Genomic DNA, 23,818 nt, shown 5'->3' on the forward strand with positions numbered 1-23,818 from the left:
GTGGGGGAGAGAGCGAGAGGCTGAGGAGGGGGCTCGCCGCTGCTGAGGAGGAGGAAGAGGCGAGGCACCATTTGCTGCTCCCTGCCCCAGCCATGGAGAACGCGCACACAAAGACTGTGGAGGAAGTTTTGGCTTATTTCGGCGTCAACGAAAGCACCGGGCTCAGCTTGGAGCAAGTCAAGAAGCTGAAGGAGAAATGGGGCTCCAACGGTAGGTTGAACCGGCCCCACGCCGCCCGCCACCCTCTGCCGCGGGGATGCTGTCGCGGGCACTCGTCGTCTTTCCCCCCTCTGCTCCCTCTTCCACCCCTTTCTCTTTTTCGCTCATCCTTTTCGGGGCCCTGTTTCAAGGCCTATCGTGTGTGTATTTGCAAAGCCGGCATCTCTTACAGGACCCGGAATAGGAGCGAGGGAGAGAAGATGGCTGACTTGAACTCCACCTCGTGGGTTTCTTTCATACCCCAAGCTCACGGGGCTGCTTTGGGAAAGGGGATGTCACCTCCGTTTCCTTTCACCTTAACGGTGGGAAATCTTCTTCCATTCTGAAATGAAGCGCTGTGGGGTTTGGTTGGGGTTTTTTTTGTCCGTCTTGACCTTCATTTTTCCCTGCTTTTCAGTGCCTTTCTGTCCCTTATTTTACAGTCTTCTCTCGAGTCGGGGCACAGAATTCAGCCGATAAGGTGTTTCTTTTTTTTAATCCTTATTGCTTGGCCTTCCTAGTCCCTTTTGAACTCCCATGCCGTTGTGTAAAAATGAAAAGTTATGAGAAGATTATACGATGGGTTTTTTTTTTTTTTAGCTGTAACACTGCTTTTTGTCTCTTGAATTACTAAATCTAGTTGCGGGGAAATAAAAGGGACAGGAGAAATAAGAAAACATCCTTAAAATGGAGAAGAGAATTTGAAACGTTTTGAACCGTTTGGTGGTTTGTTTTTTTAAGTGAATGTGGAGGAAAACCTTTGTCAGAAAGCGTTGGAAAAGCATTTTGAGCCTTTGACCCTTTGTGTGCAGCAACAGCAGAAGTCCCACAGCTGTCTGGAGTGATGACTTGGCTGAATTACAACCCTTAGCACATTCCTGTATGTGTCTTAAAATGCAAAACTATCGGGCCTATTCAGATGCTCTAATGAAAAGAGCCACCTTACTGGGGCTTTCAGTATGTCTGTCAAATCCAACCCAGTTGAGTGGGCAATTCAGGAACGAGATCTGGTGGATGCCTTATAATGCTCTAATGTGTTTCTTCGATGATTTCTTTTCTTTGACATGCTTCCTGGAAAAATCTTCCACTGACAGAGTTACCGGCTGAGGAAGGTAAGCATGTTCATGAAATCGGCTAATTCTTGTTGATAATTCATCTTTTTTTTTAATGTGCATAACTAAATGGCTTTGTTACATATTGCAGGAAAAACCTTACTCGAGCTTGTGATTGAACAATTTGAAGACTTACTAGTTAGAATTTTGTTGCTGGCAGCTTGCATATCTTTTGTAAGTATGAACATTTTTTTAATCTCATAGGCTTCTGTATCGCAGAATGATGATTCCAATGTATAGGAACTGTACATACTGACATTACTCTCTGTCTCAAAAGGTAGAAGTATAAGATGTGAAGTAAACTGCTATCTCTTAAGTTAGTTGCCTTGTGAAGAGGTTTCTGTATGCTAGAAAACAAAATTTCAGGGAATCTTTCATTGCATGAGTCATAAGTACGTAACCACACTAGATAGGTATTTTAAAAAGTGCTTCTCATTCAAGCGACTTTGCTTATTTGAGGTGGGATTTCCCAATGCTTTTGTTGGCTTCGAAAACTAACCTTGAGTAAGTAAGTGTTTAACTGGACATTCTTCTTGCCTTTGAGTTAATCGTTATCAAGCTCAATGTATAATCATTGGAAGACATTTTTGGATGCAATGCAGACTGTAAATAGAATTTACATGGCGAATATTCCAGTTGCCTTCCCTTCCTGATAATAGCAAGGTGACAGTTGTTGCTTTTGACAGTGACAAGAATGATGACGGCTGTGATGGCACCATTGTTGACCAAATTTGGTAACTGACCTTTGGATAGTCTAGTCATTAAATGGACATCTTGCTTTGCATATAGGATTAAAAGAACAAGAACACTTTTAACTTAATTTTTTTTTTAAAAAAAGCATGTTTAGGCAATCTTTTTACATAATGTGTAAAGGGGCATGTGTTTGCTGAAAAACTGGAAAACTGAGCAAAGGCTAAGTATAGAAGGAAGATGAAGGCTGTATGTCTTGGGGAGCTGGACAACAGAAGCAAAAGTGTGCAGAATATTAAATTGTTAAGGTAGGAGTAAAAGTTTATAGTAGACTTTGCCCTGGAGTTGTAATTAACTACTCTAAAAAAAATAAATGCTGCAGCTCTTGGGGGGGAGTGGAAATTGTGGTGACTCTTCAGCTAAGGGCAAGCTAATTAGGATGGGCAGAGGAGAATGTACTCTGAAGCTGTTCTGCTTGATGGAGGAAGGGTTGCCCTGTTGTGGTTGCTGCAGTATGTACTGTGTTGCTGATCCTTAAGCTATCCCCACACTGACACCTTTCAAAGTGCTTTGGGTTTTGGTATGCATATACCGTTACCAGTTGAGCAACGATCGGTGGCATGGATCTTGACCATGGAGACAAACGTGCCTTACTCAGTCTTCTGTTTCTTCGGGAGGGAATCAGGCTGGCTATAAAAAAAGTGAATAAACAGGTCATTCAGAAGCTTTTTTCCTTTTCTTTCCCATTTTCCCTTTCCAGAGGGTGAGAAGGGGATGTATTTTTGTTCCTGAAAAGTCAGGATTGTTTCTCTCATCTCATGAGATAAATGACAGTACAGAAGTTTGTTAGCCTTTCATGCCGAGGTACGCTATTTGTTTTTATTATAACCAAGTAAGTGAAAAATCAAATTTGCCAAACTTGAAGCTTTCATTGCTGAATCTGAGTAAGTATGATACCAGACTGACAGAGGTCATGTAACGTACACTGCCAAGCCTTCTTTGAAAACTTGATTAGTAACTGGATTCAGTTGCTTTTTTCAGTATGCTTAATTCTCCTATCTAATTAAGAGGAGACTGTAGTCTAACAGAGTGTGGGATAGATCTGGGTTCTCTGCTTCTGTGCAACTGGCATGGTATATGACCTTGGGCTACTGCTCTGCCTTTTCTGTCTCCTATTTAAAAGTTACGAATACCCACTATAAATTGGTGTTAGTAATAAAGATTTTCTCTTTTTGGTGAAATGTAAAAGAAAAAACTAGATCCGTTATTTTGGTACTTTAAAAGCACTTCCCCTTTGTGTTTGTTTCTGGCTTTTTCCCTGTTCAGAAGGTGATCATCTGTTGTCTGTTTTTCTTAGGTTTTAATGCTTTTTCTTGATGAAAGCATATTAGAGACTTTTGTAGTAGCTGTAAAGAACTGTTGAGTATGTTGATATAAAGACTGTATTGCTGCAAAAATTGGATGTAACTAACACCACCTAAATTCTGGTGTTCCTGAAAATGTTTGAATAGAGTACATAGCTGTGTTAGGCTTGTGGACAGTAATTGTTCCATGAAAACACTTCAAAATACTACATTAAAAACTGGAATTATACATAATGCTGAGATTACAAATTATGCTAAGTCATTCTTCCGATAGAACAACTTAATGCTAGAGCTTAACTTCAGTGTGTTTATTACGCTATCTTTTACAAGCCTTAGAAATGCAGTTTTTCCATTCGTACTGTTGCAAGGCGTGCAAAACTCCCAGTACCTTAGAGATCTTGAAATGGATAATTAGACTTAAAATGGAGTCAGTTAAATTTGCGTTGGTTTTGTATGTTGAGTAATACTGTTGAGAGCTGCTCTTTAATGAGTCAAGACTTCTGGCTTTCTTGGGGGCAGTGTCAGATCCTACAGAATCATACTGTGGAACTGAGTGAAGTGCTGATTTTCACTTCAATGACTGCTTTTTACGATGATTTATTGTTTGATAGACCGTAAACTGTAGCACTTGAGTAGACAGTAGGACATTGTATAGCGTACCAACAGAAGTAAGGTTGGATAACGGCTCCTGTTTGAAATAACTTTCAGCTGAAGACTTCTAGGCCTGGTGTATGTTCAAAAGGGAATTTTCATTAAGATGTTTAAATAAGTAGTTTCCTTTGAATGACAAGGGATAGGAAAAGGTGGCTTACCCAAGGACTTAAGAACAAATGATGCCAAAAGCCCCCAGGTCTTTGAGTTACTAGTGGGGGGGCTGAGTGTTGGAATTGGGTGTGAATATATAGCACTGACTTAATTTTTTTTTTTAAGAATGGTGGTTTGTGGGGGTTTTTTTTGTATGTCACCGAAAACTTACTCTAATTGGAATTTGGTTTTTGTGACGATCAAATGGAATATGTACTTTGTGCTAGTGGCAGCAGATTTAGGTGTGCTTTCAGGAAAGGCATAGGTGCTGTTAGGGCAGCAAATGTAGCAGTGTTCTTTACCAGCTGTACATCGTCAATTTAAAAACATGTTGAAGATTCAGGTATGAGAGAGAGGATCTCGAGGTATACAGATTGTTTTGTGTCGTGGAAGCTTTTTTGGTAATTGTGTTGTGATCATAAATCATATTAGATTCTTACTATTATGACTGACTGCGCAGAAATAGCCATTTTTAACATTGAGATCTGCATTAGTTTTTTGTGCAGAAACATCCCCTCTTACCTATACTATAAACTTCTGTGTTCAAAGTGCCTTTTGTGTCCTCTACTCCCACACCCCCTGTCAGGTATGTGTCAGTAAAATAAATCAGACTAACAGCTGAATCTGTGTCACCCTGGCTGATGGTAGGGGTCATATGCTGCCTGTTTGTTGGCTGGTAGATACTATGTCCTATGTTCCAAGTCGGAACTGCTGTTACAGATGTGCCTAGTTAGTAACAGCTTAAATTCTTACACTATTGTTTCTTCAGTATTTTTATTGGCCTTAAGTATGGCTTTTGAAGAGAATATAAATAATTTCTGATGGTGAGTAAATGGATCTACACATAGGCTTGGACCTTGTCTTGGTGTTGTGTCGAATCTATGAAGCCTATGCAGAAATAAACCTGTAGAGTTTATTTCTGTATCTCAGCAGTTCCTGGGCCTTCATAGCTTGCAAGTAAGAGGATGTTCAATTTTCCGTGAACTATGGCTTTTAATTCTTGCTACTTCTGGAGCATGTACTCAAATCTACAGTATTTACATAAAAGAACAGCTTTCTTTGCCGTGTAAATGATTGACAAGTTGCAAGATGTTACCTGTGTATCTGATGCAGAATAATTCTTTAGTAAAGTATATATGTTAAACAGTGATGTATGTTTAACCATGCAGTCTTTGCATCACACTTACAGTGAATTTTCTTCTACAAGATCCAGCATAGACTGTAAACTCTACCAAAAACTTAAGTATTAAAAAGATAGTTAAATACAGCATCCTAAGAGCATTCCTCTTTCTTCTCTTTTCTTTTTTTTTTCTCCTCAATTATTTCTTTGATTCCTAAGCTGACTTAGAAGTGAATGTTCTGGGAATGTTTTATACTAGTGGATATCCATGTTTAGAGTAAAACAATGTATTGTTATTTAGTCCAGAGATTATTATAGCCTGTAAATTAGCATGAGTACAGCCTAATCTGTGTTAAAAGGTGAGCAAAGCTACTCTTGGAGTAAGATGTGCCAGTAAAAATGTTGCAGGCTTTGCCCTGAAATCACCCCAAAAGCTACCTGTTAAGGTCAGTAGCAGTGAGTATGTGGCACAAGATAAGGATTGCTGTAGTACATTACACTGGCATGCTTTTAGCTAAACTCAGATGACTCAATAGCACCCGAGATACCAACTGATGGTTAGGGGTGAATAAACTGTGAGAAGCAATTGTGATTCCATTTTACTTTGTGGAAATTAAACTGTCGGTGCTATGTATCTTTATTTTTTTTTCCTTACTACTACACTAATCACAGGAATGTGTTTTATTTTCAGAAATATGGAGTAGCATATCTGATGGGTCCTTAAAATCTGCTAACCAAGTAAAATTCTTAATTTTGTACTTATATTAGTGGTCAAAATCCCTTTTTTCCCCTCCCGTGCACCCCTGCCCCCCCCCCACTGACACGGAACAAGTATCAGGACCACTAAAATAGTTTGCAGCATCTGCTTTTTAAGATAATTTGTATTGAAAAGAAAAATCACTAAAAGAGGATTCTCTGAGCAGTAGTTAGTATTCTGTCCAAAATACACTAAATCTTAATTCACAGTATGCTGTGAGAAGAAAGCTCTCTTAAAAGCAGCCCATAGTTTTACATGACCTGCTTTAATTAGTCCAGGGCTGAGTTTTGCTAGAATGAGGTCTTATTCTCCCAGCTTGCTTCTAAGTTTCCATTGTCAAAATGAAAAACAAACAAAAAACCTTGTTAGGTTGCTGACAACAAACTGTTTGCTTTTCCTCTGTTAATGGTAAGCAGGTACAGCCTGCTGGGCAACAGAATTCTATCTTGAAATGTCCATTCTTTACTCTAATTCTGGTTTTGTTTCTTAATGATAAATAGTCAGCTGAGACAACTTGCCTCCATAACTTATCTTACAATACAGAGATACTTAACTTGTAGAAATGCAAAAAGCTGTAAGGACACTTCTGTTCTTCCAGCTGTTTTCATCAGTAGTCACTTCATTGCTGGCTGACTTCTGTGTTGTACATCTGCCCCTTTTTACAAATAACCATGAAAACTAAGTGCTGTTTGCCTGTCGTGTATTTTTTGGCTTAGTGTCCTGCAGGTCCCCCCCATTTGGCTTTGATTAAAATAGGCTTCTGCAAGCCATAGCTCTAGCAGCCCTAAAGCAAATATGCTGAATGAAAGTTGTCCTTTAAGCTGCTTACGTCAGCTGTTGATATTGGACTTTTATGTCTTGCTATTAATTTCCCTTGTATTTTCAGACTTGCCTTTCTCGTGAGCAATTATCTTACTCTTTTTTTTCCCCTACTCTTTTAAGCTTCTTAAATACATGGTAACTCTACTTATTGACCATACTGCCTGAACAGTACATTGGGGATCAATGACCTGGAAATTAAGCTGTTCTACATGTGAGTCCTAAAGTGATTAGGGCTGAAGTATGGTGAGGCCCTTCTAAGTAGTAGTCAAATAAAAGATCTCTCATTGTAAACCTCTCCAGGGTCTTAAAAGTATGCTAGTGGAAACTTTCTGACAAGGACTCAGTGCCTTGGGCAAGAATTGGCTAGTCTCTACCAGGCTTCAGCATATGATCTGTTGTTACTAAAAACGCCTAGTTAATACTTGTATTCCTTGTTCTACTTTCTCTTCGGTTTTTACTGTGGTTTTGTTTTTACTTCAGGCTACTATCAAATAATAAACCTGATCTGTTACAGCAATGTGTTGTGTATCACAAGTGTCCTAAATGGAGTGTTAATATAGCTGTAGTCTGCTATAACAAAACCAAGAACTCACAATGTATTCTGTTATTTATATGTCTATATTTACTAAAACATTCTAGAACTAAGCTTAGATTGTTCCGCTGTTAGTAATTGTGCAGAAACTTTGGGGAGAAATGTGTGTTGCTGGCTTCCAGGATTAGCTACATATTTCATTTTAATCTGGTCACAGATTGATAATTTTGCCAAAAAAAACAACAGTGAAGATCTAAAACACCAGATCTGTACTGTCAGGATCTCTAATCTGAGTTCATCTGCTTTTTTTGAAATGGCTTATTAAAAGAAAAGATCCCTTGAAAACTTAATTTTCGTTCTCCTTGACATACTTGGATCTTGCTGTCCTTGTAGCTACTTTCCTTACCTCTTAAAGTTGCAGGCTTTCTCAATGTTATTTTATAACACGTGGTCTTCAATCTGAAAAGATTATTGTTTAGCATTGTGTAAAGCAAGTGTTTTATTCCAGTTAACCTTGCAGGTGCCTGCTTTGTTCAGAACATCACGAAATGATTGAATATACTTGTTTTGTTGGAAGCAAAATGGGCTCTACAGAATTCCTGTAAAGAAAGGGAGGGAAGAAACAAATACTAAGCAGCTTTTCTGATGGCAGTGTGTGACCTTGTATAGGCTAAGAAACCTGGAAATGTACCATTAGCCATTTCTGTAGCTCCACTGGAGGCAGCAGTGCTGGTGCAGAGTAAAAGCTGTCCGTGATGCAAGGGGTAATGTGTGGAGTGAAGAGTACAATGTCGACTGTATGACTGGTCATATGGCAGAAGTTTTTACTGGGGATTGGAGATTAGTGGTGTGGGAGGAGGGAAGAAATACTGAGATGTAGAGAGTGTAAGAGCTCCTAACTAAATTTCTTCTCCAGAGGGATTACACAGACCCACAAAATGTTGTGTTGCCAGCTGGAATGTTTCAGTCTTATTAATCATAACCTGGATCTTACAAGTTTATCCTTTTGTAATAAAATTTGTTGTTGCATTGAATTTGCTTGACAGTCTGTTTTCTGCTTGAGACTTTCATGCTGCTGCTCCTTCCTTTTAACATCCTGGAGTGTTTAACAATTGAGCAATAGCTCTGAGCAGCATGTTGGTGGAATTATGGCGCTTGCTTTAGTAACGGTTTGCTCGCTGCAGTGTGATTCAGAGTGCTGTTGCCTGACTACCAGCCCTAATTATCTCAACACGTTGTTCCTATTTACTGTCACTTTCCAGGCTTCCTGTTGCTCAACATGTTGATGAAAAAGCTCTTCCTCTCTGGTCATGTTAGCTTGACTTTTCTTCAGTAACTACAGAACTCTGCAGAGGCCCCAGCGTTACTCATTCAAGTCAAGTGAATGGCAGAAGCCTAAAACTAGAGTGTAGTTCTAAAGCAAATGAATTAAAATAAAATCTATGTGGAGTCTTTTGTGCAAGTCCTCAAATTGCTTTACTTTTAAAAATCCAGTTTTAATTTGAGTTTTATCAGCTACTTAGCTCAGAATTCAACTTCAGATGTAACTATACAGTTCACTGAAATGCTTCAGTAAGACACTACTTGTATTTAAATAAGTAGATGCTTATTTTCATATCTACTTACCAAAAATTTGTAAGCTGTTTTCATTTGTGTGTCTAAGTTATTGGTAAAGAACAATTAACTTGGTTAAAATTCAGGTTCTGGCAAAGTTCTAGTGTTCTAAGTCAACTTAATCGGTCTGCATCCTGTTTAGACAGTAATGAAAAATTTTTTTGAGACTTTTCACTGCCGTAGCTGTTGTCACAACTTCTGCTTTCATTTGTGAAGCAAAAGTAGCAATGTTTCCCAAATAAATAGCTTGCTCCTTTAAAAGAAGAGCAGCCTTGGAAATGAACTTTGTACTGCTTCAGTAAAGATTTTTTTCTCTTTTTCCATTGCATATTGCCAACTCATTCATGAACTCAAAACTGCACCTTGGAAGATTGAGGGGTTTCAAAAATTGCGCCTGTCTAAGCAGTTGAACTTCAAGCTGAAATTGACTGGGTCTTAAGTTTGCAAAGTGTCTGTGTAAATCAGTAGTTTAAGTCACCGTGTTTCTCTTACAGGTCCTGGCCTGGTTTGAAGAAGGTGAAGAAACAATTACAGCGTTTGTAGAGCCTTTTGTAATCTTACTTATATTAGTAGCCAATGCAATTGTGGGAGTGTGGCAGGTACGCGGATATTTTTACAACATCAAATCACAAATGTTTTGGTGCTTTTTGGTTTAAGAGGAAAGATTGTACAGTGTACTGTCAGGTGCTTCGTACAATGCAAGTTAATATGTGTTGCTAACTTTAGATTCCCAAGAGTCAACATACCATAAAACCTCTGGACAGAAAGTGATGACTTTTAAAGGTAAAATGAAAGCTTCAGAAGTATTGCCAAAAAGGCAAAGTGCCCATCAGTGTGTTTGGCCACACACTGGTGAACACATGAACTGGGCAGTCCAGGATGAAGGCCTGAATTCAGGAAATAAATCAAATCTTGCAAAGTTAAGAAACAATCAGTTGTATTGGCTTGTAAAATCAGGGGTTTTGTCCCAACTAAGGAACAAAGGATGGAACACTTGTAATCTAGTTTCTTGTCTGTTCCCTCTTGAGACAAATGCTATGTTTTAGTACATTTATTAATACATTTAATACAGTATTAATTCTTTCTATTCAATTACTATGGTACCTATTAAGTGTGCATCCAAAGACTGCATGTCTGTCAAAAGGCAGAAGTTCCTTCTGAAAACAACATCTAAATACCATGAAATTTTTCCTACGTTATCAGCTGAGATTAATTAGATGGTTTTTCATAAATCATATTGGCAGTAACATATTCTCTAACACTTCGAGATGCCAAAACAACATTGTTCATATAACTTTAGTTGACTAATTTGATCACTTCAGACAGACCGTGTTTATTAGGATTGTTTTTCTGCAGATAAAAAATATTCTGGGATTTTTAGGGTAACTTAAGTTCTTTGTAAGGTTAGGTTTTTTTGGTGGTTTTTTTTTAAGGGGTGGTGTTAGTGTGACATAGTTACTTGCTATTTTAGCAAGTTAGGTTTCATGCTTTAAAAAAAAAAAACCCAAAACTGTCCAAAATAACAACAAAAATTAAGAGGAGGAGCCCTATTAACAGGTTAAAATATGTTAGAGAGGAGCCTACACACTGGAAGCCACCAGAAGTGGCATTGAGTGGCACTGCTGCACATTCTTGTGCTCTGCTTTGTGCTAGCATGAGTAAGCTGGTTGAAGACTAACCCTCGAAAAATTCAATTTTTAGCAGTATCCAGCTTGCTGTGCAACTGCTAGAGCTGGTATGGAGGGAAGAGGTAATGTTGATCAAAGGATTTGATCGCTCACATTTGATCACGCATTGCCCCCTTAAGTGTCATTTTCTATTCAGATCGTCATAAAGCAGTTGTGCAAGAATTAATCTTCAACTTGAAACTGAGTTAGAATTCTGCATGTAGTAATAGTAAGTGTGGAATGTAAAGCTATCCATATAGTTTTGGGGTTTTCTTGTGTAGTGGTATACCCTGTTGTAGGAAATAACCAAATTTTTTCAGACATGATAGTGTGCAAAGAATACCTATATATCTCTCTCTACGTGCAGTGAACTCAATTGTGAAACAGAATTGCTGTACAGATTAAATGAGTCATTCCCTTCTTTTAATGGGCGTGGAAAGTAAGTCACAGTACATAGTCTCCACCCATAAATGTATCTGTTTCTACAGGTACTGGATGTGAGCAACTGAGTCATTGCCTTAGCTCTGCCCTCCTCAACCTTTCATGTGCCCTTTTCCCAAAGTGCCATCTGCTAGTACTTCAGTGGTTGGCAAGATAGTTGTAACTACCATAACTTCAAGCAAACTGGGAACAAAAAGATAGAGCCTAACACACTGAGCTGGCTGTCCTAGCTGAATCTTGTTTAATTCCTTCTTATTTCTCCTTTTTGAAGGAGTTCTGTTTAACTAGCCTTCCATTTGTGGGACTTTTTTTTGTACCTTTAAGGTTTTGCCTAATGTTATCTCTTAGTAAATCCACAGGAAAGCAATATCAGCATTATTGTGCTGAGGAGCAGAATTAATTTACCTGGTGGAATATGAGGCTAGTATTAATTATAGCTTTATAGGTCTGCGCTGGTATCTCTGCACTGCCTGGCGCTGAGCTGTGCCATGTAAAACATTAGTCCTTCAAGGTAGTTTTGGTAATGCTAGTTTTCAGCTGCACTGTTATGTGGAAGTACATAGTACCTCAACCTTTGAATTTCTGAAGATTAGGTTTCTGCTTTGACACATGCAGCAGGAAGTTTTTATTATCTGGAAAGGCTGGTACATATTTGAAGCAGAGGCATTCTAAAAACTGTGCACCCTTACCATTATCTATAGTCATCAGGACTATATGATGTTTGTACTTGTCAATAGGCTGGAAAATAAGTTACTTTTCAAAGAGCTAGAAAAGGAGTACTGATAAGCTGTTGGTTTCTTAGGTTGTCCTTTATCTAGGTAGCATCACGATGTTGATATCAATCTCTGGTAGTGGTTAGCTGAGAGAACTGCACTTGAGATAGGAAAGCTATTGTTAGTGGAAATAAAAAGGTCATGTGTGGGGATTCATCTAAGTTTGTAAACTGTTAAGAGACTCTGGGGAAGTCTGTATGCTTTAATTTCACTTTAGTGAGACCTGATTTGTTGAAACAAAGTTGATAATATGCTGTTTGAGCTTTGTCTTAACTTGACCTTTGATTTCTATCAGTAAGTGAAATTTAGTAGTGCTAGTCCACTCCAGTTTGAGTCTAGGCTGCTCCAGCTGATAAGGTACAGCTGAGACAAGACTGTATCCATGAGTCTTAATTCTGCTTGGTGCTTTTTTTATGTCAAAAGCATCCATGTGTTACATAGAACACTTTGTGTGGCCTCTCTGTAACAGGACACAGTGGATATTCTTGATGGGAAATGCTACAGGGTTTGACTAAACAACTTCTAGGTTCTAAATGCCCACTAATATCTGAATTATGTTGTAATGACTTCCAGTCAGCAACCTCATAAGGGGACGGGTCACATAATTTTCTGTATTAATAAATGTAGCTGAGCTGAGTCAGTAGTATTCATATGATAATGCATTTGAAAAATCAGGTCTGACATGTATTTTTCCTTGAGGGCTTTTAAAATCACACATTTTTGCTGTCTTTTAGGAAAGAAATGCTGAAAATGCTATTGAAGCTCTTAAAGAATATGAACCAGAAATGGGCAAAGTATATCGACAAGACCGAAAAAGTGTACAGAGGATTAAAGCAAGAGATATTGTCCCAGGCGATATTGTAGAAGTGGCAGGTAAGACTCATTTACGTAGTATATACATGTATTAGCATATTATTGTAAAATTGTTGTGGGGGCCTTGTCTTAATGATTTGGGGCCCTGGGGGGAGTTTTCAAAGACGCCTAAGTATATATGCTTCACTTACGACCGATCTTGCTTCTGTTCATCTGTAATTACCTTAAATGTGCATTTGCACTGAGGGGGTTGTTTTTCAAATTGCCGTTTAGTTTAATTGGTAGGTCTAAAAGCAAAGCATCTTAATTGGAGTACAGGTTTTAACACTTGTCACGACTCTAAAATTTTATTTTCTGAAGTCTCGTTTCAGAGTGTCTTAACTTGTCCGTTTTCTATCACAAAATACTCTTTTCCTCGCTTTTAAGCGTGTTCAGTTTCCTTAGGTTCTGGAATGCAGAGTTTTGGGGTTTTTTTTGTCACGCTCTTTATCTGAAGACAGATAATTTCACCTGAAGGTTTTTTGCCAACTCTTACACTTGTAGTAGCAGTGCCTTTCAACCTCTCTTTACAAATGTCTTCATCTGTCCTCTCAGCTAGTATGACTGGCATGTGACATCATTTTCTCATCTTTCATAATTCTTTTATTGCTTCTTTTGCCTATTGCTGTATAGGAGACCACAAATAGATAACCATACAAAGTAGAGCTTCCTATTTCTCCGGTGTAAGCATTTTGAAGTACCAGTCTTAAAAGATTGGACTTTTGCATCAAGCTTTCTAATAACTTAGGTTTGCCCTAAAAGGTGTATCTTTATTTGGAAGGAGTGCAAAAATAGAAGTATTGTATACTTATAGCTAAAACGTCTTCATTTTGGTGATAATGCCATACCAATAACTTTTTCTCTAAACTGGACTTGTCAGTGACTTTAATGTTCCCTATTCTTTCCCAGATAAAACTAGGTGGTTCTTGTTAAGTGTCGGAGTGATTGCATACTCATATTTTGTAGGTCATTATCAACTGTTTAACTGAGTGATTGTTCCTTAGGGAACAATTTAGGGTGTACATCAAACTTCCTTTCCACTAGTGTCACTTTGCTTTTAGAGGTGGTAGCTGTCTCAAGAGGAGATAAATATATACCCTTAAACTTGACATCCAATTTTAATTAGCAGGCAGAGAGGGTATGCACTCAAAATGAAGTTGGGGTTGGCTGTCTGCCCAGCTTTCATTCCTTGAGAAACTTCAATGTTTGCTGAGCCCTGTCTTGAGCCTCCGTTTTTTGTGCATAGGATGATTCAGCTACAGCAGCCCTGGCTAGAGTAATTCAGAGTGTGAATCTCATGAAGGCTGAAGCCTTTCCTCTTAGCATCTGTTGGTGAAGAACAAGTACAAATACAAAGTGCTGATAGCAGAAATAGAGTGAATTATGATACCTTGTCACTTACTCTGCTGTTTTGACTCACTATTACTGCACTGTGCAGTCAAAGCTGAGTTCTGCAATGAGATTTTGTTTAAGCAGCCGAGGTTTTCTGCATCCTTTTGAGGCAAACAGAACTGTATCAATTACAATTCTGCAGTAGATGTCTAGTCCAAATCTTTATCCTGTTTTTAAATGTCAGCAATAGAATGGTAGTTTTGGAAGCAGTTTATATCATGGGAATATATTGGGGCTGTGTTTTTTGGTACTTTAAAGCAGTATTGGTAGAATTGCAAGTCGATGACTATTTTGTACTGGTTTGGGGTATCTCACTAAGGAAAAAAGCTGGATTTTGCTGCTCTGCCAGGTGTCTAGAGCACAAAATTTTCTGCTTGATTCTTTGCTATTTCGGAAGAGGTGGAGATTGCATTTTCTCTCATCTTACAGGAGAAGACAAAGCTAAATTTGTATGTGAAACACCTGGGGGATGTGTGGGCTTTTACTTACCTTGCTGTATATTGTCAGTATCAATAAAACCAATTACTCATGCCATCTCTTTAAAAGGCCTATGTCTGAAGGAGAGAAATGAATTGGAAATAAACCACTGACTAGCATACTTAGAACACTAGGCTGTCTTTTAACAAACATAGTATACTATTTTTCATAGGGTTACTGTTGCATTGTTTTAAAATCTGCTTGTAGAACAGTGTCTGATACTCCCAACATGTGTAGAACTGATTTTTTTTTTTTAAAAGACAAACTTGAAAACTAGGATGCTCATGTAGAGAAACAAAAATGATCCAACTTTTATGACTGTCCTTTAAGATAGGTGGTCTGGTGTGTTGACTGGCTGTAGAAGCTCATGCTGGTTAAAATACTCATTTAAACTGGTGGGTCAAACAGTCCCAAGCTAGTCTTAAGCATTCATCATATTTTTCTTATATTGGCAAATATAATCAACTGCAGCTTCAGGTGAAGCCATGTGGATGTTTAATACAGAAATAAGTGCTTCAGTGTAATATGAATTCTGATACTGAAACAATAAATTCTAACTTGTAGAAAGACAATAATGAAATTTTAATTGTAATCAAACTCTGAAAAGCTACTGAGCAAGTAGAGAAGAGCAACACACTATGTACCAGCGTTAGTGTCAAGACCTGGAGGTGAGAGAGACTGTGTGCATGCCTGTGCCTCAAGTGTAAGAGTACTGCGATGGCCTTTGACATGGTGTTTGCAAAAAGATGACCATGTAGGGAAGTGACAGAGCACTTCATACTAGGATACATATCTGGGTATGGAATTCTAGGCAAAGTGCCAATGACATTTGTGTGTCCAGGCAAATATCCTTCAACTGAGTGGCATAAATAACCAGGTGATAGGTTTCTCCCCTATGCTGATACCTAATTTTGCACAACTTTCTACAGGTCTTCCATTACAAAATAGTTGTATTTAATGCTATAACAGCTTTGTTAATTTGAAGTAGCTACATGCGGGTCTGACATGGAGGTAACTCTTCGTTGTAGGAATTGGTAGATTGGTATTGCAGTTTGGGGGAAGTGGGGGAATGTATTTGCCTCTTTACATTGCAAGAGTTCCCTGAGAATAAGTAGTATTGAACCATTTCCAAAATCATTTGGTATTTTCAGTAGTTTTGAAACCATTAAAGATAACCTGGTTGGCTTAGCGTAACCCAAAGATGGTGCAATAATGGTTTATGTTACTACTTTTTATTCTGGCTCCTTAGGCTATTTGTAGAGTTTGACTGCGTTCATTATATAGACTATTCAGTCTGCCTCGTGGCCTTCTAAAGTAAAGCTCCTGAAAGATATTTTCTTCAATTGATCTGTCAACAGAGGAATCGGATGCTGGTTTATTTGACTTGAAGTAATAGGAAGAAACTGCAGGTCTGCATTGTCACCTTGCCGTAAATATGGAGTAACCTGAATTAGATTATCCCTCAAGTGGTAGATAACCTACTGTCTTACGTGTCTCTTGGGGGTCAGTGTGCATATAGATACTGCAGAACACTTGATGAGCAATTACTGGTCCTTATGCCTAGTAGCTAACAAATCCAACATAAATGCTACACTAAAATTTTGCAGGTATACTAGCAGACACTGTAGTCCATGTTTGCTCAGAGACTGTGCAGACATGAATTTCTTAACTGTATATGTTAGGAAAACTTTCTTCCATGTCTGCTTAAGCAGAGGTGGTGGAAAAGATACTGTACAATGAACAGGAACTCTTTGGGATGAAGTTGGGGTTACAGGTTTGGGATGTAAGCTTTAAATTTGCTTGCAGACCGCTGGTGGGCATAATTCTCAGAACTGCAGTGTATAAGGGTTACTAAGCTGCACTGTTTGTTTCTTAGAATTGATGAACTGAAAAAATCCAGATGCTGTCCCCAAATGGCTTTTCAGTTTGCCTCTCTTAAAATGGATTATCACGCTGCTATAAAAGCTTAAGTTTATTGGAGGATGCAGTCTAAATTTGTAAATAGTGGCTGTCTTTATAGATTAAAGATGTCCTTTGTTTTAGTTGAGTTTTTGTTTGCCTTGGTTAAAGTAACATTTTAAAGAGAAGCTTAAAACAGCATGGCCTTAGTTCTAAGAAGTTTTGTATGAAGTTGAGTCTGACAGATTAGGATAAACCGGTTGCAAATAATTTATTTTTAAAGAAGCACATTTGGGAACAGAAATGAGCTTTGTTCACTTCCATTGTATTTTCCTGTCTAAAATGTTCTATTTTAGATACAGCATATCTGAGTTTCTGTAATTTAATAAACGAATGTTCATTTGTTGCAATGTGTAAGTGACCAAACTGGAGTTGCGGTAGTACCTCTTCTCCCTGAAGTGCTGAATGATGGTTCTTGTCATCCATTATTATATCTGTAAGTACTCAACAGCATAAAAATACACACACAGTTCCCTGAAGCTGTTGCTTATTAGATTAGTGTGTATTCCAGAAGACTTAGTTTTAGGTTTATACCTGGCATAAAGTATGCAAGAACTACTTTCTGAGGCTTTTAATTCTAACTGCAGAGCACTTTAAGACTCTTCTTAAAGCATGGATGCCTTATAATTAAGGGAGGATAAATTTTGGGGTGAAGAAGATAGGGAAGGAAGATTCTTCAGGTGAATTATGTCAAACTCCATTGTGGTTATGAAGAGCTATAGGTTCTCCCTGATAGTATAAGCCGCAAACATTGATGTTGCAGATCCTACTGCAAAACAGCTGGGTCCTTGTGCCTATATTACTTTTCTAACAACTAGAATTGATTTTCATACTCAGTGCTAGAGATGAAGGTTTACTTTTTTGGAAAAGTACTGAGATTGGAGAAAAAATAATGAAAAGGATGGAGTAAGACTGAAGTCCAGAATGTTGACCTACTGTCCTAAAAGCATACTGCTGAGAGCATCTCTTGGTATGGCAAAAAGTTGACTGCAACTATTTTTTGCTTACCTAGTGCAAGTTGTTGGGTTTCGTTTTTAAAGGTTAAGCAGATATTTTGCTTTTTCCGTAAAGTACTGATTTTGAACCAGAAAAAATAGAGAAGTAAGATCAGTGGTTAATAAATACATATACTAGTAGTGCATAAATCTGTGGGCTTCAGTGAGCATTTTGACTGTCAAACTCTTAACACATCAGAGGCAGTTTTGAGATAACCGGACGCAGTCCAAACTCCATTCCATACACCACTGAAGTCTGGAGTTATGTGAGGTTCAAGTCAGGGCACAGCCTAAACTTGTGTCGCTTTAAACACACATTTGAAAGCTTATGAAACACATCTCCAATTTTTTCCCAATTCTTGTAGCATTTTCCTCCAGAGTTGCCAAACTGTTAGGTAAAAATAGTGAAACTAATTCTGTTTTAATTGTTTGAATACAGAACATATCTGATGTTCTATACTCCGATTAGAACCAATACTGCAGCAGGGTTTTATTACAAGCACAAATAGTACTGAACAAAATGCTTGAACATCAAGATAATGTTCTGTTAATACTGTATCACCCTGGCAAAGCATGTTTTCAGGCTGAAGAAAACCTGCACTTGGAGTTATGCTGCACTTCCAGAATTCTTACTGTTTGTTCTTGTGTTACCCAAATGCAGCCTAACTTGGAAATAGGACTTCAGCTTTGGTGTGAAGATGTCGTCGTTCTCTACCTGATCTGGCAAAAGTTGAAGCTTAGCTTACCAGTTTGTTCTTTCTGCTATTAGGTATTTTTATAGGCTGATCACACAAGTTTTCAATCTAGAAGACAGTGATATAAATAGATCCACTGATTAAAAGCTAAAGCTAGACAAATTCAGGTTAGAATTAAGTGCGAACTTGTAGACAGGGTACCTGTCCATTGGCACATCTTATTTGATGTTCTGGTGCCCTCTTCAGAGAGAATAACACTTAGAAGTATGGCTTTTACAGAACGAGAAGAAATAAAATAGGAATAATTTAAGTCTTATGTGCTGTTTAATACAGTATCTAAATTTTTCTCAGTATAAGCCTCAGTTCTGACCTTAAAATATTTTGCTCCCAGAAAGCTAAGCTTTTTCTGTATTTTTGGTTTTCATTGATAAGAATGCAATATGTATAAGTGTTTTGTCTGAAAAATTTTTGAACTTCTACCTCTAACAGTTCTTAGGTTAGGATAATCATGCTTCTGCATACACTGCACAGTAAGCTCCATGGATATCTTCTGTCTGTCCATAATGCAGAACGGCATATGATAGAGAAGGCTATTTCATGAACGTTGTCTAATCTGTAGCATGCGTCCTAAATGCAAAGAATTAATATATTCAAATGTATTGTTCTGTCATCTTGGCAGTAAAAGCAAATGCTGTTTTACTAGTATGGTTAAAACTGAATGGAGCAGTGCTATTATCTGTCTTGTTGTAAAATAAATCTCTCTTACTGGTTTGGAGTGGAAACTCAGACTTAAAATATATTTCATAGTCACTTTTCTAATTTTGACAGTTTGACACCTTTGGCCTTGTATGAAAGTGTAGATGGACTCAATCTTCCTGGTTTGTAGAGCTTCTGATTTTTGGTAGCATTTTGTTATACCCTGTACAGGAAGTGTTAAATATTTAAAACCTGTTATTACGGAAGAAAAATTAAGTTTCTGATGGTCTAAGGAAATCAGACACAATAGGAAGACTAGATTGTATGCACGCAAGGGGGAAGAGAATCTAAGCCGAGTTCATGTTAAGGAAGTTCAATATAAAAAACAGTTGTGCTGTAACAGCTGTACTTCTAAACAGAATCAGTCCATTCTGCTCAGGTGTAAGTTTTCACTATTAATGTCACCTAGCAGAAACAATGCTCAGTATCTGGTTGATCAAAGTATATAGCATCCCATATGTTATTTAAGCCTACTTATTTCAATTCTTAAACCTTACGGTGATACCCATACTTCATGTAGGAAGTTTCAGTTGCCTCAGTTTATTAGTAAATACTCACACAATGGTGTGTCCTCTAATTTAGAGGATAAGAAACTTAATTTTGGGCAAGAGAGGGGACTTCGAAATAACTGACTCTTTAAGAGGCTAAAGGTCTCATTAGGAAAAGTGGTTTAAAAAACTGTACCCATAATAATAAGTAATGTTGAAAAAGTTAAAGCAAATAGTTGCTAACACTTTGTTTTTTGGCAAAAGAATTAATACTTATTCCTTTTTCCTTTTGATGGTAAAAGCTCGTGCATGGTGTATTTTGAATCAGAGATGTTTTAATAGCAGTGTGGTAAGTTACATCTGTTGACTTTGATAGTATTTCTACCTTAGCCTGACTAAATTAGAGCTGTAATGTTGAAAAAGTTAAAGCAAATAGTTGCTAACACTTTGTTTTTTGGCAAAAGAATTAATACTTATTCCTTTTTCCTTTTGATGGTAAAAGCTCGTGCATGGTGTATTTTGAATCAGAGATGTTTTAATAGCAGTGTGGTAAGTTACATCTGTTGACTTTGATAGTATTTCTACCTTAGCCTGACTAAATTAGAGCTTCTTAATAAAGCAGGAAAAAGACCATAGTGCCTTAAAAATCAAAATACATGGCATGTTTCAACAGTGAACCTTAATCTAGTAAGACACTTAAAAGGGGGGAAATGATGCAATTTTATACTTTTTTTTGTTTTGTTTTTTTGTCCTGTCCATTTGGTATTTTATGGAATTTGTTTTGGGGATGTTTTTACTCGCTTTCAGGAACTGTTGTTTGTGTTCCCAAATTGTTCAACCATATGTTGAAATAGTATCCCAGTTCTTCAGAACTTGCCTAAAAAAAAAGTTACAAAATCAGACAACAGTGGCAGAATAGTTTAGAGCTGTACTGATAATCTTTATTGCAAAAGTCCAGTTCCAACCCCAACCAGTTGATAGCAGATATAAGTCGACACTAGCTTTGGTTAATAATAAACATAAATAAGAAAGTGTTACATACATGTTGTATATGAAGAACCATTCTGACTTCTACAGGAAAAATTACTTTCATTTACTGTAATCACTTAGATGGGCTTTTTGCAAACATATCACTTTCTTTGCTAAGAAGATGGGTGTTACAAGTTCTTGTAACACTTATATTAACATAAAAAGGAAGCAAAACTTCTCACTTTTTATAATGTACCTGTCTGTAAACCTGCTCTTAGCAAGTCTTCAGTTGTGGGAGGGATCAGAGGCAGTTAACAGAGCTGATAACGGTGTTCAAAGTGCATTAAAGTAGTAGTTTTGTTTTGAGGTCTCTTGTATACCATAGTGGCTTTTTGGGGGTAAAGTTAATACTGCTTCCTGAGCCTGCCATCACCAACATTTTATTAGAAGATCTAGAATATCGTTCGAGACTTGAAAGTACAGCTCTGTTGTAGTCTATAAAGTTCTTTGTTGATGCCCAGATGTAGCTGAAAATATAACAGGGACTGAAATCCACACAGCTTTAATAGTTTATTTTCCCTCCAGCTTCATTGCTCATAGAACATGTGCCCCATCACTTCTGCCCATCTTCCTGGGCTGCTTAAATCACAGGCTGATCTAGCGTACACAAGCTAATAGTGCGTTTTGGCTGTAGAGGTCTCTCAGTGAGTGTCTCAAGCTGTATTCTGATAGAGTTCTGAAGATAAATGTTTGGTATCTTGGAAACTGGTAAAGTAAAAGGGATATTGGTGCTCAAATATCTAGATAATAAGTTGATCATTTCAGTCCAGGACTTGGGCACCGCCAAGTATTAAATTGGGACTAACATTGCTTAATATACTCTATATTTGAAGTAAATTTGGAGACTTGAATCATCTTCTCTTCCAAGGTAACTTTGCAAATTGAGTAGGGCGGTCTGTATGCTGGATTGTCCTTTAAAAACTTTTGTTCATGAGGAAGCCCTTTCATGGGGAACTGCAATCATTTCTGCAAATGCACACCTGTATTACTGGATGTGCTCTGATAAGTAGGGTTGTACTGCGCTTACAATCAAACATGGATATAAATGACTGTACATAGAGTGGAAATTGACCTATAACATTGCCACAACACTGGGAGGAGTAAGATAAAATGTGGGGAGCTTTGAACTTGAGAAGAAAGGCTAGAGTTTTAGGTATAATTGGTGGGAATCCTGGCAAGATAACATTGCTAGCTATGTATAGGTAGCTGAAGAACCCAGTATTTTCAGATACTAAATTGTCTGCATTTTCAGTGAAGGCATATTGGCTTCTTTAAAATGATTGACATAACCTTTAAATTCATATCGCAACTAAATGCCGCTCCAGTTTCTATCAAGGAGTAGAAAGTGTAAATTGTCTGCTTCAGTATAGACTCACGCACAGTTAAATAAAATGAATTTTTTTTTTACCCCCTTACAGGGGCCAGGTTGTTTTTAAATAGATTCCTTTATTTGTGTGCTGAAGTTCGGTATTAAAATTCTGAAATAGTATTCTGTGCATGAATAAAAGGATTCTGTGAATAAAGCTGTAATGAGTTGAACCAAATCCTGCTCTCACTCTTCCAAGAAGCAGTCAATTTTATAGTTAGAAGGGCTGTTTTAATCAGTAGTTAAGTATTTGGCTAAACTGTGCCTTAAGAACATGTATCTGGGCAGTTCTGAAAGCAGCTTACTTGATTTCTTCAGAGCTGTGGTAGAAATCAAGTTACTATTTAGGATTAAAAACTTTGGTTAAAATAATGGATGAAAACACTTCTGCAACTGACTTGGTTTTTTAGACATAAAACTATGGAATTATATCCATTTAGACTGTAGCAGCTCTGTACCGAGCAATGCAAATACATATTCACATTTTAATTTCATGTATTTCAAGGCTTGGGTAATACATTTCAGTCCACAGAACCAGTACAAGTAATTGAATTTAAAAAGCCACAGAAAACCCCAGTTTCTTTCCTTTGTTAAAGTATATGGGAAAAAGCCTTCTTGCAGATGAGTGCTGCACTAGACTGCTCACTAAAAATTTCTTGTGGGTTCCTATCACAGGATGATTTCCTATCTATATTCAGTTTCAGTTATGCTCATGAAAGTATATTCAAGCCTATAAATGACTTAGTGTCATAGCTGTTATTTTGCAAAGAGCTGCTTAAAATAGTTCTGTAATTGACCCTGATGTACAGCTTTCCTGCCTATTGGACATGCCTTGAATATTTTACTAGAGCCTTCTGCAACAGAGATGGTGAGTGAATAGTGTGTCTTACCTTAAATTGTTGAGATAAACTTAGAAAGCTGTGGTATAATAATAAATTTAACACTTCAGTTCTGGTGATTCAGGCAATTGATAATGATAGTAGTAGTTTTCATGGAAATGCTGATGCTCGAATATCAATAGTCTACTAGAGCAGGAGTCTCTCCTAGTACTTTAGATCTTGTGAATTTTGTATTTGAGTTTGAATAACTTCCAGCTGTGCAGAAGTAGGTTGGAAAATGACTTGTAAACTTTGCCATATGTTCTGTCCAGTTACTTGAATGTTTAAGATTTTTTTTTTGAATATCAATAGTCTACTAGAGCAGGAGTCTCTCCTAGTACTTTAGATCTTGTGAATTTTGTATTTGAGTTTGAATAACTTCCAGCTGTGCAGAAGTAGGTTGGAAAATGACTTGTAAACTGCTGCCATATGTGTCCAGTTACTTGAATGTTTAAGATTTTTTTTTTAACAGCTTCTTTTTTGTGTTACGGAGTGATTAAGTCTGAATCAAGAGTGTTGTCAAATGTGGTAGTGTATTTGAGTTGGCTGTAGTTTTCCAGCTGCTTTAAGTACTTTGGAAATGTTTATGCAGATTGACAGGCGTTATACCACATTGCACTGAGGTATTAGCCTGTTGTTCAGTGATATCTGAAAACCAGCTGCTATTATATGTCTGCATATAAACCTCCTCATGACATCAGGAGAGCATATTGAATAGTTTTGCCATTTTTGGCCTAGGTCACTGTTGGTCTAATGCTATTTTCTCTTGCTGCTCAAGGGCATTGTGGCTTAAGTTAGTTTTCACATGCTATAATGAAACAAAAAGGGAATTTGTGGCTATTTATTAGATCCCTTCATATACATATGCTTACAAAAACACACTTCTAAGTCTACAAGCAAAACTATGCAATCTTTTGCTTGTTTTAATGGTTGGGGTTTCTTTGACCTTACAAAAAGTCATGTGGTGCAACTTTACTAAATGTCTGAAGTAGCACTTAATTCTCCTCTTCAGCATTTTGTTCCATAGTTTTCCTGTG

At 37.5% G+C, this 23,818-nt stretch overlaps 1 protein-coding gene across 2 annotated transcripts in view; it reads left to right on the top strand.

Annotated features, from left to right (window-relative positions):
• Positions 1–6: 6 nt before the first annotated feature.
• ATP2A2 (ATPase sarcoplasmic/endoplasmic reticulum Ca2+ transporting 2) overlaps positions 7–23,818 on the top strand; it is a 50,093-nt gene continuing 26,281 nt past the window's right edge. For both annotated transcript variants that reach the window (XM_009283904.1, XM_009283903.1), the window contains exons 1-5: positions 7–210; positions 1,293–1,310; positions 1,402–1,484; positions 9,508–9,612; positions 12,629–12,767. In XM_009283904.1, coding sequence (XP_009282179.1) covers positions 93–210; positions 1,293–1,310; positions 1,402–1,484; positions 9,508–9,612; positions 12,629–12,767 — 463 coding nt within the window. In that variant the 5' untranslated portion in view covers positions 7–92. The remainder of the gene's footprint in view (positions 211–1,292; positions 1,311–1,401; positions 1,485–9,507; positions 9,613–12,628; positions 12,768–23,818) is intronic.

The sequence above is a fragment of the Aptenodytes forsteri genome, unplaced genomic scaffold (assembly GCF_000699145.1).
Source record: "Aptenodytes forsteri isolate BGI_AS27 unplaced genomic scaffold, ASM69914v1 Scaffold118, whole genome shotgun sequence".
Classification (NCBI taxonomy): domain Eukaryota; kingdom Metazoa; phylum Chordata; class Aves; order Sphenisciformes; family Spheniscidae; genus Aptenodytes; species Aptenodytes forsteri.